This window comes from Schistocerca piceifrons, chromosome 2 (genome assembly GCF_021461385.2).
Source record: "Schistocerca piceifrons isolate TAMUIC-IGC-003096 chromosome 2, iqSchPice1.1, whole genome shotgun sequence".
In the NCBI taxonomy this organism is placed as follows: domain Eukaryota; kingdom Metazoa; phylum Arthropoda; class Insecta; order Orthoptera; family Acrididae; genus Schistocerca; species Schistocerca piceifrons.
The window spans coordinates 117,785,955-117,801,210 of record NC_060139.1 but is presented as its reverse complement, the minus strand read 5'-3'; the positions used below and the strand labels follow the sequence as shown (position 1 = coordinate 117,801,210).

The 15,256-nt window shown below is 35.0% G+C and overlaps 1 protein-coding gene across 7 annotated transcripts in view; it reads right to left on the bottom strand.

The window, feature by feature from the left end:
* The window catches only part of LOC124776819 (leukocyte elastase inhibitor-like), a 221,034-nt gene that overhangs the window by 118,657 nt on the left and 87,121 nt on the right, over positions 1–15,256 (bottom strand). For all 7 annotated transcript variants that reach the window (XR_007015656.1, XR_007015655.1, XM_047251974.1 and 4 more), the window contains exons 5-6: positions 7,083–7,297; positions 1,150–1,335 (exon numbers count right to left, since the gene is read on the bottom strand). Coding sequence is in view for 5 of the 7 variants with exons in the window: in XM_047251974.1 (XP_047107930.1) it covers positions 1,150–1,335; positions 7,083–7,297 (401 nt within the window). In the remaining 2 variants the exon portion in view is untranslated. The remainder of the gene's footprint in view (positions 1–1,149; positions 1,336–7,082; positions 7,298–15,256) is intronic.

The following is a 15,256-nucleotide window of genomic DNA, read 5'->3' as shown; positions in this document are numbered from 1 at the left end:
TCACATCAAGTTTATTGTGTAAACATTGTATAATGTGTATGTTTTATGTTTGTTTCATGTATTACATATAGTCTTCATAGGAATGGAGGGATCTTCTGGTATTGTTTTGCTGCCGAGGAGATGCTGAACCAGTTTGCAGCTGAGCTGACAGTCGTGCACTGTGAGGACATTCACCCAACTATATCAAGATGCTGTAGTTAATTATTATACAAAATTGAAGATGTATTATGTGTAAAAAACATGTATCAGTTCTTCTTGAGATTTGTATCACTCCAGTTCTAATTTAGCCACAACTGCATTCATTTACATTCTGAAGAATTTAAAGTTTTATTACGTGACAATGAAATGTTCATTGCTCTATACAGTAAACCTGTTTGAAGTTATTTGAGGATAGAAATGTGTCTGTGAGGAAAATCATTCTGAAAAATACCTGAATGAAGATATTTTGAAAATTGTATATTGGAGGGATACCTCAATTAGTTGTTATACAAAAAACTAGAAATCAAATATGATGCACAACAGAAGCAGTTCATTGACCTCTTCTGTTGAAATATTATGACAAAGTAAATTTATAATAGTTTACTTGATAATTTCTGAAAGGCAAGGAACTTCAAGTTGCTATGAGTGAAAAGTATGGTAATTAATCATCCAAAAAGTGATTTTAGTGAGCATGAATTTTAAATGATGATTTTAATTTAATTGAAAATACCTGTTTGGTGTATCAGAGATGATTAGTTGCTTTTATGCAGCAATGAACTACTATCTCTGGTTTACACAACAATGAAATCAACAGCACTACTAATATGTATAATTCTAATTGCTCATTTTGAAATTCGTTAAAGAAAAATGAAGCAGATATTGTACAGATAGTTTATCACAAAAGTGATAAATATTTCTTTCAGACAGTATGAAACTCTCTGGATGACAGTGAGATACACTCATAGTGGAGCAGCAGTCATGTTCAGGGTATGTCAATAGGAGTGATACAACCTTTAGTGCATAGTCATTACACTGCTGTCCCACACCACAAGCATCATACCATTGCTAGCTGACCACCTATTATCTCATTCATACCAAAGCTAGGAGTAGGATTCACAGAAATTATTGCAGCTCCTTAGAAATATGAAAGAAAACTAGATATTGGCTCACCTTTTTCAAAGTGTCACTCAGATCTACCTGGTGTTCCAGCTTAAATTTGGGTAAATATACATTCACATCCACTTTGCGCAGTTTTTGTAAGATGTCAGGGAGGTTCACATCTACCAATTTCCTTTCAAGTTCTCTAAGGCCATCAATTTTCTTTGGAAGAATGATTACCATGCTCAGCTGATCTCCCTAGAACAATAACAGACATAATATTTGCTGTAGAATAAGTAGAAATATAGCAAAACTGATTATTTCTTCAGATCAGTATTATGTTATCTTACATTAACAGTCTTAAAGAACATAATCTAGCATGTGATAAGCAGGTATTTATCGCGTTTTTGAAGTATCAAGAGTATAAGTTGTTGAAAACTCCGATTAAGTGTACCAGAAATGATGATGTTGATGCATTATCAGAAGCAGTCAACAATTACAGTTCAGTCATCTAAATGCATGTTGCATGAAAATCTTTGAAAAGTTAAAAATACACCTTGACAGACTCAATCTATGATAAACCTGAAATTTACTGGCCTTGGCAAAACTGACGTGCTCATTATGAAAAGTCATGACTGAGTGTAAAGCTTATTAAAAATTCTATGCTGTGCAGTGTTTCCTTACCTTTGTTAGATAACCTCTTTTGGCTCATATACTATTTCTTCAGACATCATTATTATTGTGATTACTATTACTATTTTGTAATTATATGAAACTGAAAACTAATTTTATTATCTGTGTGCTACTTTGTTGTGGAGTTAGAAAAAAAAGATGTAGTATTTTCATTAAGGTCAAAAATTTTGTAGGTGCGTTGAGCCACATGTGCTATTAACAGTTCTTTATATGCTTCTCAGTAGTTTTTAATGATCAATTTTATTTTTTCACTGCCATATCATTTTGCATGGAATCTGGATTAACATTACTTCTTCTGTTCTCTGCTGCAATCTTATAGCATGTGTATGTGTGTATACTGCTGTTCATTGGTAATTGCATTTTTGAATGAGTCACTATGTCTGTAAATTTGTTAATTAAAACAATTTGGGTGCTTTTTGTCTTTCATTCAATGGTTGTAGTTTGTTGCGAGTTGTGTTTGGGCCCCTCAGTCAGTAGAGCATTTGTCCACAAAAGGCAAAGATCCCAGGTTTGAGTCCCAATTCAGTACACAGTTGTAATCTGCCATGAATTTTCAAGACAGTGTTTACTTTCTTAGATGTTTTAGTCTTGGCTCTTAATGGGATCTTGCTATTCTTGTAGCATAACAGATCCTGAAATTAAAATGATATCAGCTAGGTAATTTAAAGTTAATTATTTAATTACTGGATAAACATTGTACCAGTCAGAATGAAGCCCCAATGTGAATGCTGTTCTCAGGCATTGGATGGGTTAGTTGTTGTTCACAAACAGCTGGAAATCACTGACTGCTATAAAATGATTGGACACTGCTTTCCATGTCTGTGTTGGGAAAAACACCAAGAGTCATGAGTCCTCTCTAACTAATACTGCCTTCTCTGCTGCAAATATGCACAGGTCCTATTACAGCTCATCTTTTTTCACAGTGAGTGATATGCCAGTGGTAGATTATGGGCTCCATACAACATTAATAGTAATCTCAGACTTGTCACAGATTATGATGTTATCTATAATGAAGTTCTGTCTGAAAGAAGCTGCAAAAATATTCAGCCAGATCTTGATAACATTTCAAAGTGGTACAAAGATGGGGAACTTGCTTTAAATGTTAACAAATCTAAAACTTCAAAAACTGAATAAAACTTAGTATCCTATATTTCTCTTGTTAGGTCTTGAAAACAAGAAAAAAACTCTTAGATCATAAGGCAACTCACCAGTGGTGGGAACAACGAGGCAATGCCAAAACTCAAGATGACATGCCGGAAACAGATGAAAATGATGTAATTTTGGTGAATTTATTGGAGAAGCTACCGGGCTGTGAAGATGCGAACTTCAAAGACGTTGAAGAGTGGATGAAAAACAACTTTTTTGATTTGACTGAGGAAGAAATTGTCCAAATTGCAACCAATCAGAAAGTGTCAGAAGAATATGTTTCTGATGATGAAGCAGAGAAAAAGATTCCTCACACAGATGGTTATGAAGTGATCCAAACTGCCTTGGAGTACATCAGACAGCAGGAGGAGGTGACTTAACCTGAAATCATTTGTTTCCAACGTTGGGGATATATTGCCACAACAAAAGTTTCTCAATCCACAAAACAAAAAACCATTACAGACTTTTTTTTACCAAAAACCAATTCTAATGTCCATAAGCTTTTTTTTTAAAAAAAGAAAAAGTTCCTCTAGACAAACTTTTTGTTCCTTTGAGTAATCTCTAGATTTGTTTCGTAATTTTGTACAGTACTTCATTTTTTATTCAAAAGAGTAGGTAATAAAATATGTCAACACAATTTTTTCAGTCAAAAACATGCAGGCTTATTCACAACCATATCAATAACATTCTACGTAACCTAAGCACATTTTACGATCAAATTTCATGGTATTGATGCAATTCAGGGTGTTTCATAAAAGAAAACAGGGGGACTTCAGTTTATCCAAAATTTTTGTTATCTGTACCAGCCACCATCCTGATCATTTTGGATAAATGGGAGTTTACTGTACTTACCGTTGAGAGTTATAAGAGTCCCCGTAAATGGGTCAGGGGTGCACTACATGTCAGACATTTCTACCAAGGTGGTCTACAGTGTGTGGAGTGTACACTCTTCATCCAGTCCAAATAATGACAGCCTTAGGAGAACCTAAATTATTAGTACAGGACTCAAAGAAATGACCTCTGAAGATGAAACTATCAAAATTTTAGTTATGAAATGAAGATATTTTCTGTGAGAACTGGAAATAGTCTGTGGGGATTTGATGGAGACAATAGACGTGAAAAACATCAAAGTTAGCTGAAACATGTCGAGTGTACATTATTAGAGCAATTCCTGAAAAACACTTTACAGCAGTTCAATGAACTTTCTTCAAGGAGACACTGACAAGAGAACGGTCCAATAAGACATGTCAAAACGTACCCTGCAATTTTTTTCACAGGAAGAAGACAATGAAAGAAATGCACTGCCAAAATTGTAGCTGCTAAGAGCCACATTTTTTTATAAAAGCAGTTTGTATAGCCCTGCCTGCCTAGCATGCAACTTGGCAAATCACTCATACAGTACCGCATAGCAGAATTATCCGGAGTTCACAGACATCAATTTTAAGCACCTAAAGCCTGGTTTCAATGGAGTGAATGGAAGCGAACACATGCGAATGAGCATTTGCAGAAAATTTTCTACCATTTGCTTGCACATAGGTAGAATCTTCTATTCTAGAGGGAATGGAAGAGAACACGAGGTAGCAAACACTGCCTATGAACGATGCATTATTAGTTTTTAGGTTTTGGAGCTAATATTTGGCATACAGGATACAACCACACTGTGTGGTTTCAGTTGCTTAAGACTGCAGTCATGTGTGTGAGTTGTGTTTGTGTGAGTGTGAGTGTGTATTTATTGTTGAGAAGGCCCAAGGCCGAAACTTTAATTGTGAAAGTCTTTTTGTTGTGTCTATCTGCTGCTCAGCATCTCTGCTATATGGTGAGTAGCAACTTTCCTTCTCACAATATTGTTATATACCATCATTACCTTCATAACGATTCAAACCATCATCCCAGGCAAAAAAAAGATGTCATTAAAACATTGGTGGACAGGGCTAATAAAATGTGTGAGCCAGTTTATTTGCAAGAGGAACTAAATCATTTGCAAATGGATTTTAAGAAAAATGCATACACTGATTATGAGATGATTGAGCACTACATCCCAGAAGAGAAGCATGCAAAAACATGCAATGACAACAATAACCGTCAGCTGGAAAAGTTTTTCTTTAATTTATCCACAATATTATGGACTGTATTGTGAATGCTCTGGCCAAGTTTCCAGTTGAAACAATTTTTAGATCCACCAAAAAGGTCAGAAGATGTTGCCCGCAGTTGGCAATAAAACCTCAGGAGGAAGAATTTCTACTGTTCGACTATGGCCTCTTAGCCAGGAAGTTTTAATTAATGAACATGCTGGCCATGAAAACCTACATGTTATGAGTATAGTCATGTGTTTTTTCCTTCAAGAATATGATTTAAAGGCCAGAGTTACAATAGTCTTTAACACAGTTAAGTTGAAAAATTTTTGTGGGTACTTACGAATCACCATCCATCTTCAAAAATATTAAAAATATACCATACCTACAGGCCCACCCCACCCTCCCCCACCCCCAACCTGCAATCTTTGCAAGGGCATCCTTGATGAGCCAGCATAATCATCATTTTTAAAATTATTGTTTTGCTACATCAAGAGCATAAGAGATTTTCTACAGTACTTCATTAACATTTCCTCTGGAGAGATAGGTGAGTCAAATGGTATGATGGTTATTTGCCTTTCCTGCAGTCATTAATGTCTGTGCAATTCAGGAATGCTTATATAAAAATTGTCCACTGTCCAAAATTTATTTATTTCATGTTCTGTTGACCACAGATTGTGATTCAACATGTGAAAACTGGAATGAGTCAAATACAAAAATATTTATAAAAATATCATTTTTTTACATTATTGATAGGGCCCACACGTTGCCAAGGTTGTTTCCTCTCCACTGCAGAAGTTTCACTGGGAAGCCCATACACATCCTCCATAAAGTCTCTGTATCTTCCCATGTGATTTTCATATTTTTGGAGTCCTGAAGAAAGACATTTATGGTGGTCAGTTTGCTTCAGACAGAGACGTGCATGCCTCGGTAAAATCATGGTTTTGTAGACAACCACAAACATTTTTCCACGAAGGCACTGACCATCTTGTCTCATAGTGGAATAAATGTGTAACAGTTATAGTGATTATTTTTGAGGTAGTGTATCGAACAGTTTACTTCCATTCTTTTATCTGTTTCATTTTCATTTGACAGCCCATTACAAGATGTTCTCTAGATTGTTGGCACATCTGTTAATTTTATAAGAGATCAATCAGTCTCATTTTCCTGATGTGTTTTTAGTACTTGGTTCCATTTTTGTATTATCACTTTCACATATCATTTTAATATGAAAACTATAGTAACAGTTTTGAATTTTCTTTGTGGGAAAGTGATGGTATGTATGAATGTAAAAAAAGAAAGTGGTTATAATTAATACTTTACATGAGTATTTTCTGCATTTTAAATATTTTAGTCACATTATACCCCTAAAAATTGCTAAGGGCACTTTCAACCCCTCTGTTGAAAGCACTGAACAAACAAAACAACCCAACACCAAAAGAAAAATTTAACATTGCTGCAATAACATTCTTACCATATACATAAACTTTGCTTTGTTAGGCCCATATGAAAAAAAACCCTCTGGTACTACTAATTTGTTAAAAATAAATGTGACAGTTTTTGTAGAAACAGCATCTTGGGTTGGACAACAAATACATGATATAGAAAAGTATGAAGACTGTATTATTCTGAGCTATTTGTAAAGGTTATTAAGTAGTAAAAACTGAAATTAAAATATTAAAATAATTTATTTAAAAATGTTTCCTTTCATTGCATTGTCAATGTAAAGTGGCTTACATTTCATTTGGTTTTTTAAGTGGTTAACCCCTGGTTAGTATTGCAGTCTGTTTCATTTTTATGGATTACTGATCGAACTTTATTCCTAATACTACTCACGAACTAAAGTTGATGTTTATCATTAATCTCAGTTCACATTGTTAAGACAGTATTCTTTAAAATCTTAAATCTATTTGCACAACAATTTCAACGCAAAATTACAATAAAATCAGATAGCTTGTATCTAACTCTGCCTACTTTCAGAAGTATGAAATTTAACTAGCAAGCCAGAATACAAAGGAGTAACCTAAATTTATTTTAATGGAGGTATTTCAGAGAAAATGTGGTGTTACAGATCTACAAATTTAATTCTAATACCTTGTAGGGGAGTTCCAGGACTTGAGACTCAAGTTGTTGTGCTTCTGTGTACATAAATTTTTTCTTGATATGCATCATGTCAACAGTCTTTTCCTCTGTGGCAGTAATGTGAAATGGCATTGGCGATGTTGCATCTTTCTTAAACTGTGAACTCCATATTCCTTTGAAGTAAACGGCATTGACAAGAACTAAACGTGTCAAGGCATCCAAAGCACCTGTGAGGAAAAATGCAGTTCCAAACAGAAAAGCTTCATTAACAGTGAATTATGTTAATGTCTTCCAATAAAACAAAAACAGTAGAGCATCGATTATCCGAACTAACTGGGGGCATGGGTGTTCGGAAAACAGTTATTCAGATAATTGAATTGAAAACTTTTATTTCTCAATTTATAAATAAAAACCTCATATACTTATAACAACATGAATCACTTTTGTTATTGCAAAGGCAAGTACAGTCACAGAGGCTAGTAAAAAACCATGTGTGATACATATGATAGATTTAATGCTTAAAAAATGTTCTTAATTTTGGTCTGTCTGAGCAAGTCTACCCACTTACAAGCAGCTGAGTTCTGCATTGTACAGCACAGGTATCTGACACTGTTTGCTTTCATTTTGAATTTAAAACCATGGCAAGGCAATATCTAACACATCTTCATTTTCTGGATCACAAGTTGATGAGATACAGGTGGTATCAGATTTATCAGTGATAAGGTTTATAATTTACCTGTCCTGCATGGTTTGGTGACCTTGGTCCACATCATTGTCAGTCATTCATTCTTGAACTACTAATTTATCACATTCATGACAATTGAGTTCTTTTAGCATATTTAGCTTTTGGGCATATCATTCTGTTTATGATTTTCAATTAGACTTAGAGAACTTTCTGTGATATCCAAAATTTTATTCCAAGCTTTTACCAAGTTCTGTTCTATGGTGTTCTGATCATGTAGGACACATCTTCCAAATCACTATTTTTATGACTTCAGACTTCCTCCCTCCTGCCCCACCCCTTTCTCTTTACTTAACAATTCTTACATAACAGTTCTTTTCTGTAATACCATTTGAAAGTCTCAAGACTGCCTTGATTCATGAGTGCTAATAATGAGGTTACATTCGATGTAATAAACATCACTTTTATGATCTCATCCTTTTTGTTTAAGATATCACACGATGGATGAGTTGATACCTTGTCAAGGGGCAGTAATGTTTTCTCCCTTTTGCCAATCTTTAACTGAAGAGTTTTATAGAGGTACAAAAACTTCCACAAACCATTGTATGAAAATCATACAATTCATCCAGATGCTCTTTTGTGAGGTGTAAACAATAGCCATCACAGACATATTAACATGTTTGAAACAATGTGGTTTCTTACTTGTACCAATGATGTGCACACCGGTAGTATTAGCACTTGGTAAAGCAGTAATATGATTGCTGCTTACTTTAGGAACAGGTGCTGTTAATGCCTGATGTGAAGCAAAAGATTTTCTTGGAACAGTTTTCCAATTGAGCCCAGTTTCAGCAGCACAGTAAACATTTGATTTGAAGCAAGAGACTTTCTTGGCAAAGCTTTCCAATTGAGCCCAGTTTCATCAGCACAGTAAACATTTAGAAAGTGACTGTCAAAAGTACTCACAGCTTTTGAATTATCAGTCACCACATTGTCATTTAGTTGAATTGTTAGGATATCTTGCATGCTGACTAGCTATCCTGTCTCCCATTTGACAATATGTGATGTAGTTTTAATCTTATTACCTGCATTATTTATTTCTGTAAGGACATGCATACTTTAGGACATTTCAGTGACTTTCCTTAAAACAGAGTACTTTTTGTAGTATGCAAGTAATGTCAGACCTTGACTTATTGCGGATTTTATATAAATGTCCCTCTTCCTTCTACATGGGATTTTAATTCCTTTGGTTATCCACAGCTTACTTGTTTCTCTCTCTCTCTCTCTCTCTCTCTCTCTCTCTCTCTCTCTCTCTCCTCTCATGGCTTTTCTGTATAAATTTTTAGGAGAGTAACTTTCAAATATTGACACAAATTTACTATGGAATACACTTATTATAAACTATTTATATTGTGCCTATGAGGGTCTCCTAATGGTGGCGTCAAAAACTTTTCCATTAAATTAATACATTTGCTGGACAAGATACGTAAACCTAAAGGACATTTTACTATTTGCGGAGATTTATATATCAATATGATGAAAGTGGATGAAGTCAGTAATAGATTCCTGAACATCCTGTACATTGTGGTATATCACAACACGCATCATTGATTCTCAGTTATTGACCATATTCTGACAGATTATCATCTATAGTGTTCTTTTTTTTACTGGGAGTAGTGGCATACTCCTGTAATGCAAGCTTCTGGGAGGCCGTAGTTATGGGAGAGATCAGGAAACAACTACAGATTCGGCTGTTTCATCAGCTCAGGAACAAGCCCTCATCGAGCTCTGCAGATTGACAGATTGCAGTGCGGAATTTACAGCTAGTGGTGGCTCGGGGTTAAGATAAATCGAGAGCAGTGAGCAAACTACATCAGGAAACCGAAACAGGTGACTCATAACTACTACCTTATCAGGAGTACCACAATATTTTGGTCAAATTCAGAACGCAAAATATTTACAAACAAACACAGAAAAGTACTTAGCAACAAAAAGATGTTTTCAAAATCAAAAAGGTGCAAATTTACTGAGCAGATGGCCAGCCAGATATGGTCAGAAGTATATCCAGGAACACATGTAAATGAAAAATTTAACAAATTCATAAACACATACAAACTGAAATTTGAGAAGGTGTTTCCTAAGATAGTACACTCTGCTGAGGAATCTAATAGAAAGAGCTGGGCTATGAAAGGTATCAGAAGATCCTCTGAAACTCTCAAATATCTAAGTTCTATTAAAGAAAATAAGAATGACACAGCCTTCTTGCAGTTCTTTCTCAGGTACACAAGGACATACAGAAAACTGCTGCAGCAAGCAAAAAGAATGCAAAATCATAAGACCAAACAGATCTCTAACAATAAAAGCAAAGCCATTTGGAAAATAGTAAAACAAGAAACTGGTAACACAAAGTCAAAGCAGATGAAAATACAAATGAGAAATGAATATATTTTAATAGATAACCCAAATGACTTGGACGACTTTGTATACAACTACTTTTGTAATGTTGCAAACTGCAAGAAAAGCTTCCAAAAATACAACATATACCTTACACAATGCTGCTATTGCGCACCACTGGGGAGGAAATCAGTAGGATTGTCCATACATATAATAATAAAATGGTCACAAGTTCAGTTGAAGCTCTAATGTGTCTACTACAAGACAGCATTAGCAGCTTAAAAGTACCCCTAACAGACATTATAAAAAAGTCATTCTATACCAGACATGGTTTGCAACTTAATGGGAAGGGAAAAATTTTCATTTGTAAAAAAGTTGTAGAAATCTTGAGGAATGCTCATGGCACATCTAGCTCAGTGGCCATTCCTTTACCCCAGTCAACCCAAATAGTTTCACAAAGTGCAAATCATAATCACGCAAAGTGCAGTGAAGTGTCCCAAACCATAGGAACAACAGCAGTTTCAACAGTGCCATCTGGAACAGAACCAGCAGATAAAACATCCCCACTAACAGAAGAAGAGGAAACAGCTGCAATATAGGCCATTAATGAGTTTCTGCAAAAAAATCAGTTCCACCTTAAACAAGTCAAGAAAAGCAGCAGGATTATTCTGTGACCTCATGAAACCATTTGATTGCGTAAACCATCACTTGCTCCTGTATAAAATGGACAGATACATAACTTCTATGTATTTTTGTGTATTTTGTGTTTTACTTCCTTTTATAGATCTAATAATTGTTTGTTGCCTGTAACATATTGACCATTCATTGTTTTTATACGTTGTTTGTGTTATTACTTACTTACTGCTGTATTCTATTAGCCATACAAAATATGGAAACAAAGGAAGTAGGGTACAGTACACTTGTTCGCCCAGTGCTTGAATATTACTCACCAGTGTGGGATCCATACCAGATAGGGTTGATTGAAGAGATAGAGAAGTTCCAACAGAGAGCAGCGTGCTTCATTACAGGATCGTTTAGTAGTCGTGAAAACGTTACGGAGATGATAGATAAACTCCAGTGGAAGACTCTGCAGGAGAGATGCTCAGTAGCTTGGTATGGGCTTTTGTTGAAGTTTCGAGAACATACCTTCACCGAGGAGTCAAGCAGTATATTGCTCCCTCCTACATATGTCTCGCAAAGAGACCGTGAGGATAAAATCAGAGAGATTAGAGCCCACACAGAGGCATACCGACAATCTTTCTTTCCACGAACAATACGAGACTGGAATAGAAAGAAGGGAGAACCGATAGAGGTACTCAAGGTACCATCTGCCACATACCGTCAGGTGGTTTGCGGAGTATGGATGTAGATGTAGATGTAGAATAAAAACTATTATGAATAACAGACTTACAAATTATTTAAATGAATACAAACTTCTGTACGGAGTACAATTTTGCTTCAGGTTTGATAAGGGGACAGAAGCTGCTACAGCAAAATTTACAAAAGTAATTTTAGAAGCCATAGATAAAGGAGAACAAATAACAGGCATTTTCCTAGACTTAAGCAAAGCATTTGACATAGCCAATCATGAAATACTTCTAGGTAAACTTCAAGCAGTAGGAAAGAGGTGGGTGGTAAATAAATGGTTTAGGTCTTAAATAGTAGACAGAGTGCAGAGGGCAGAGCTATCCCAAATTTCAAGTGGCACTAATTATATGGTGAAATATTTTTCAGATCCAGAATATCTGAATGTTGGAGTCCCTCAAGGCAGTGTGTTAAGTGCAATACTGTTTCTCATTTACATCAATGACTTGCTGCTGTGGGTCACACAAGGAGAAACTGTGTGATTTTCTGATGGAGCAATATAATAATTACAGATAGGACACGAGAAATGTTAGAAGTAAAAGCTGAAATGGCACTTGTGGTGGTCCATAACTAGTCAAATAACAATAATGTAACTTTTAATGTAAAAAGATTAATAACATCAACGTCTACATAAATAAAAAACCTAATGTAATAAATCTTAAAATATGTAATGAAACCATAATGTGTGTAACTGGCAAAAAGTTTTTAGGTATATATGTTGATCAACAATTAAAATGGGGAGAACATACCAGGGCACTTGGAAAAAAAAAAATTAGCACAGCATACTACACCTTAAAAAATTAGCACAGCATGTTACTTCTTACAAACACTAAGAACAGTGTGTAATAGCTATGCTTGAAAGGAATATACTATGCACACACACATTCTATTTTCAGTTATGGCATAATATTGTGGAGTACAAATACTCTGAATGTGGAAATCATGCCCAAACTGCAAAAACGAGCCATCAGAATAATGAGAAAGAGTCACAAAAGGGCCCAATGTATTGAGCTATCAAAAAATAGGGTATTCTCATACTTCTCACTGAAAACATATACCAAACTGCAGTTTCTCTACAAAAAGAGCAGTCAGCAATATGCAGTAAACAGCTCCGTACATGATTGTCAAACCAGATACAGTGATTCCTCGTACCTGGATAAAATGAATAGAGCAAGAACCAGACCATTATGTTTCACCAAGGAGTCAAGATGTATAATAAAACTGCCAAAAGATATCAAAAACAAAGGAACACTATAAATTTAAAACATACCTTGAAGAATATCTACTAAAAATAGTTTTTTCTCAGTTAAAGAGTTCACACAACATAAAATTGCTACAAATAAATCAGCAGATTGGCCAGTTACAAAGTAGACAAAGAGGATGGAGTGCGCTTGTAAGCAACATAATACATTGTAGTTTATAAGTGGCTCCATGCAATACAAAACCAAGGTGTATTTCTGTTGTTTTGATTTGATTTGATTTTTTATTGCTCCAGTTTTATCATAAAGCACAAATTGTACAATTGATATTGAACAGGTCAAAGATAAGCTACAATAATACATAGTATTAGCAAAATACTAGGTAAATTAAAAATAGGTACCTATTACAGTTAATTTTGTTACGTATTCAGAAATTCTCTGACAGAATAGAAACAGTGCTTTATTAGAAATGCCTTTAGTTTAGCTTTAAATATTGGATGAGTAGCATTTTTTATTTCCTCTGGTATCTTATTGTGTAGTATTACACCAATGTTAATTATGCTCCTCTGATAGGTGGTTGTTCTGCGATATTTTTGATGTAAATTTGATTTCCCTCTGGTACTATAGTTGTGTACGTTTTTGTTCTGTAGCACTTTGCCTGTTTTCAGGAGGTAGTCCCTAGTGAACAAGATAGTTTCATAAATGAATAAGCTTGGAACATTTAGAACACCAAGCTCAGTAAAATGGAATTTACAGGACTCCATATTTTTAAGGCCACAAGTTATCCTTATAGCTCTTTTTTGCATTCCAAAAACCTTTACACTGTGAGTTGAGTATCCTCAGAAAACGATCCCATATCGGACTAGTGAGTGGAACTGTGCATAGTATGCCTGCAGTACTGTTGTTTTGCTTGTTGTAGCATTTAAAATTCTTAGGCCATAGCACACAGATGATAGTTTTCTAAACAAGTTATTTATATGTGTGTCCCACTTTAAGTCTTGCTGAACCCATAGACCAAAAAAATTTGTGACACTTACATTTTCTAGGGGATCATTTTTTAATTGTGCTTGAATAGACATTTGATTAGTTAGAGGAATTAAATGAAAATCGACACACACAGTTTTTTCAGTATTTATAATGAGACTGTTTTTTGTGTACCACCCAGAAAGTCTTTTCATAGAACTTTCTGCTGTGGACTGCAATGTTTCTGTACTCGACCCCGTGAGCAATACGCTGGTGTCATCTGCAAACAGGATAGTTTTTGTGGGGCTCATACATTCAACTAAGTCATCCACATAAATCAAAAAGAGTATGTAAGATTGAGCCCTGTGGTACACCATATTTTATTGGTAAAAGGAGTTGTTTCTTGTTTTATTCATTTTGTTGAATTCATACTGAAGTGATACTTTCTACCTGCGATTTTTTAGGTATGAACACAACCAGCTATGTGCTACACTCTTACTCCTCGTCTTTCTAATATTTCGAGCATAATGTTACGGTCCAGAACATCAAAGGCTTTTGAAAAATCACGAAAAATACCTGCAGCTAATTTATGTTGATCAAGGGATTTTAAAATGCAGTCTAAGAATTCGAAAATTGCTGTCTGTGTAGATTTAGGCTTTCTAAAACCATGTTGTACTGTAAAAGGTGAATATTTATTTATGAAACTTAAAAGCTTGTAATAGAAGCGTTTTTCTAGAACCTTTGAGAAGGAACTTTTATTGGTTAATGATTTAATTTTACTTATAATTTCATTTGGTTTGTTTCATAAACATACATAGAAGCAGTCGAGATCACTGACTTGCTGGAGAAACTTGGGACTGGCCCTTGACAGTGTACTTGAATGAGGTCTTCAGCTACTGAAGTGAAGTATTCATTGAATTTTTCCACAACTGAATTTGGGTCTGTGACTTTTGAGCCTTCTAGTGTTAATGATACATTCTTTTTCTTTGGCACTGAACTATAAGTTTCTTTCTTTATAACTCTCCATGTGGATTTCATTTTGTTAGATGAGTTTCTTATCAAATTGTCATTCCACATAATTTTTGCCTCTTTGACTACTCTACCACAGATTCTTTTGTAGGCTTGTGAATAATCTGCAAACTCTTGGGTTACTCTATATTTCTTACAGCAGTACTGCAAGAATCTGTTTCTCTCACTGGAAATTTTTATGCCTTTAGTTACCCATTGCTTATTATTGTTAGGTTTTACTGTTTTTACTACTTTTGGAAATGCTACATTAAAATAGAGAAGAAAGATGCTCTGAAAACTCATGTCCAGGCTACCAACTTTGTTCTGAGTGGCGATGCTTTCCCAGTTTTCCTTCAGCAGTAAGAGATTAAAAATTCTAATGTTATCTTCAGAAAAGGCTTTTTTTTTTTCCAAGTACTTTTCCAGTACTGCTACTACTTGTTGGAATTTCTATACACAGCAACTGTGCCTCATGATCACTATAACCCATGCTCAGTGCCCTGCTTGTGAATCTGTAATTTGTTTCTGAGATGAATATTTGGTCAATAATGGAATTTGTGCATTCTGTTAATCTTGTT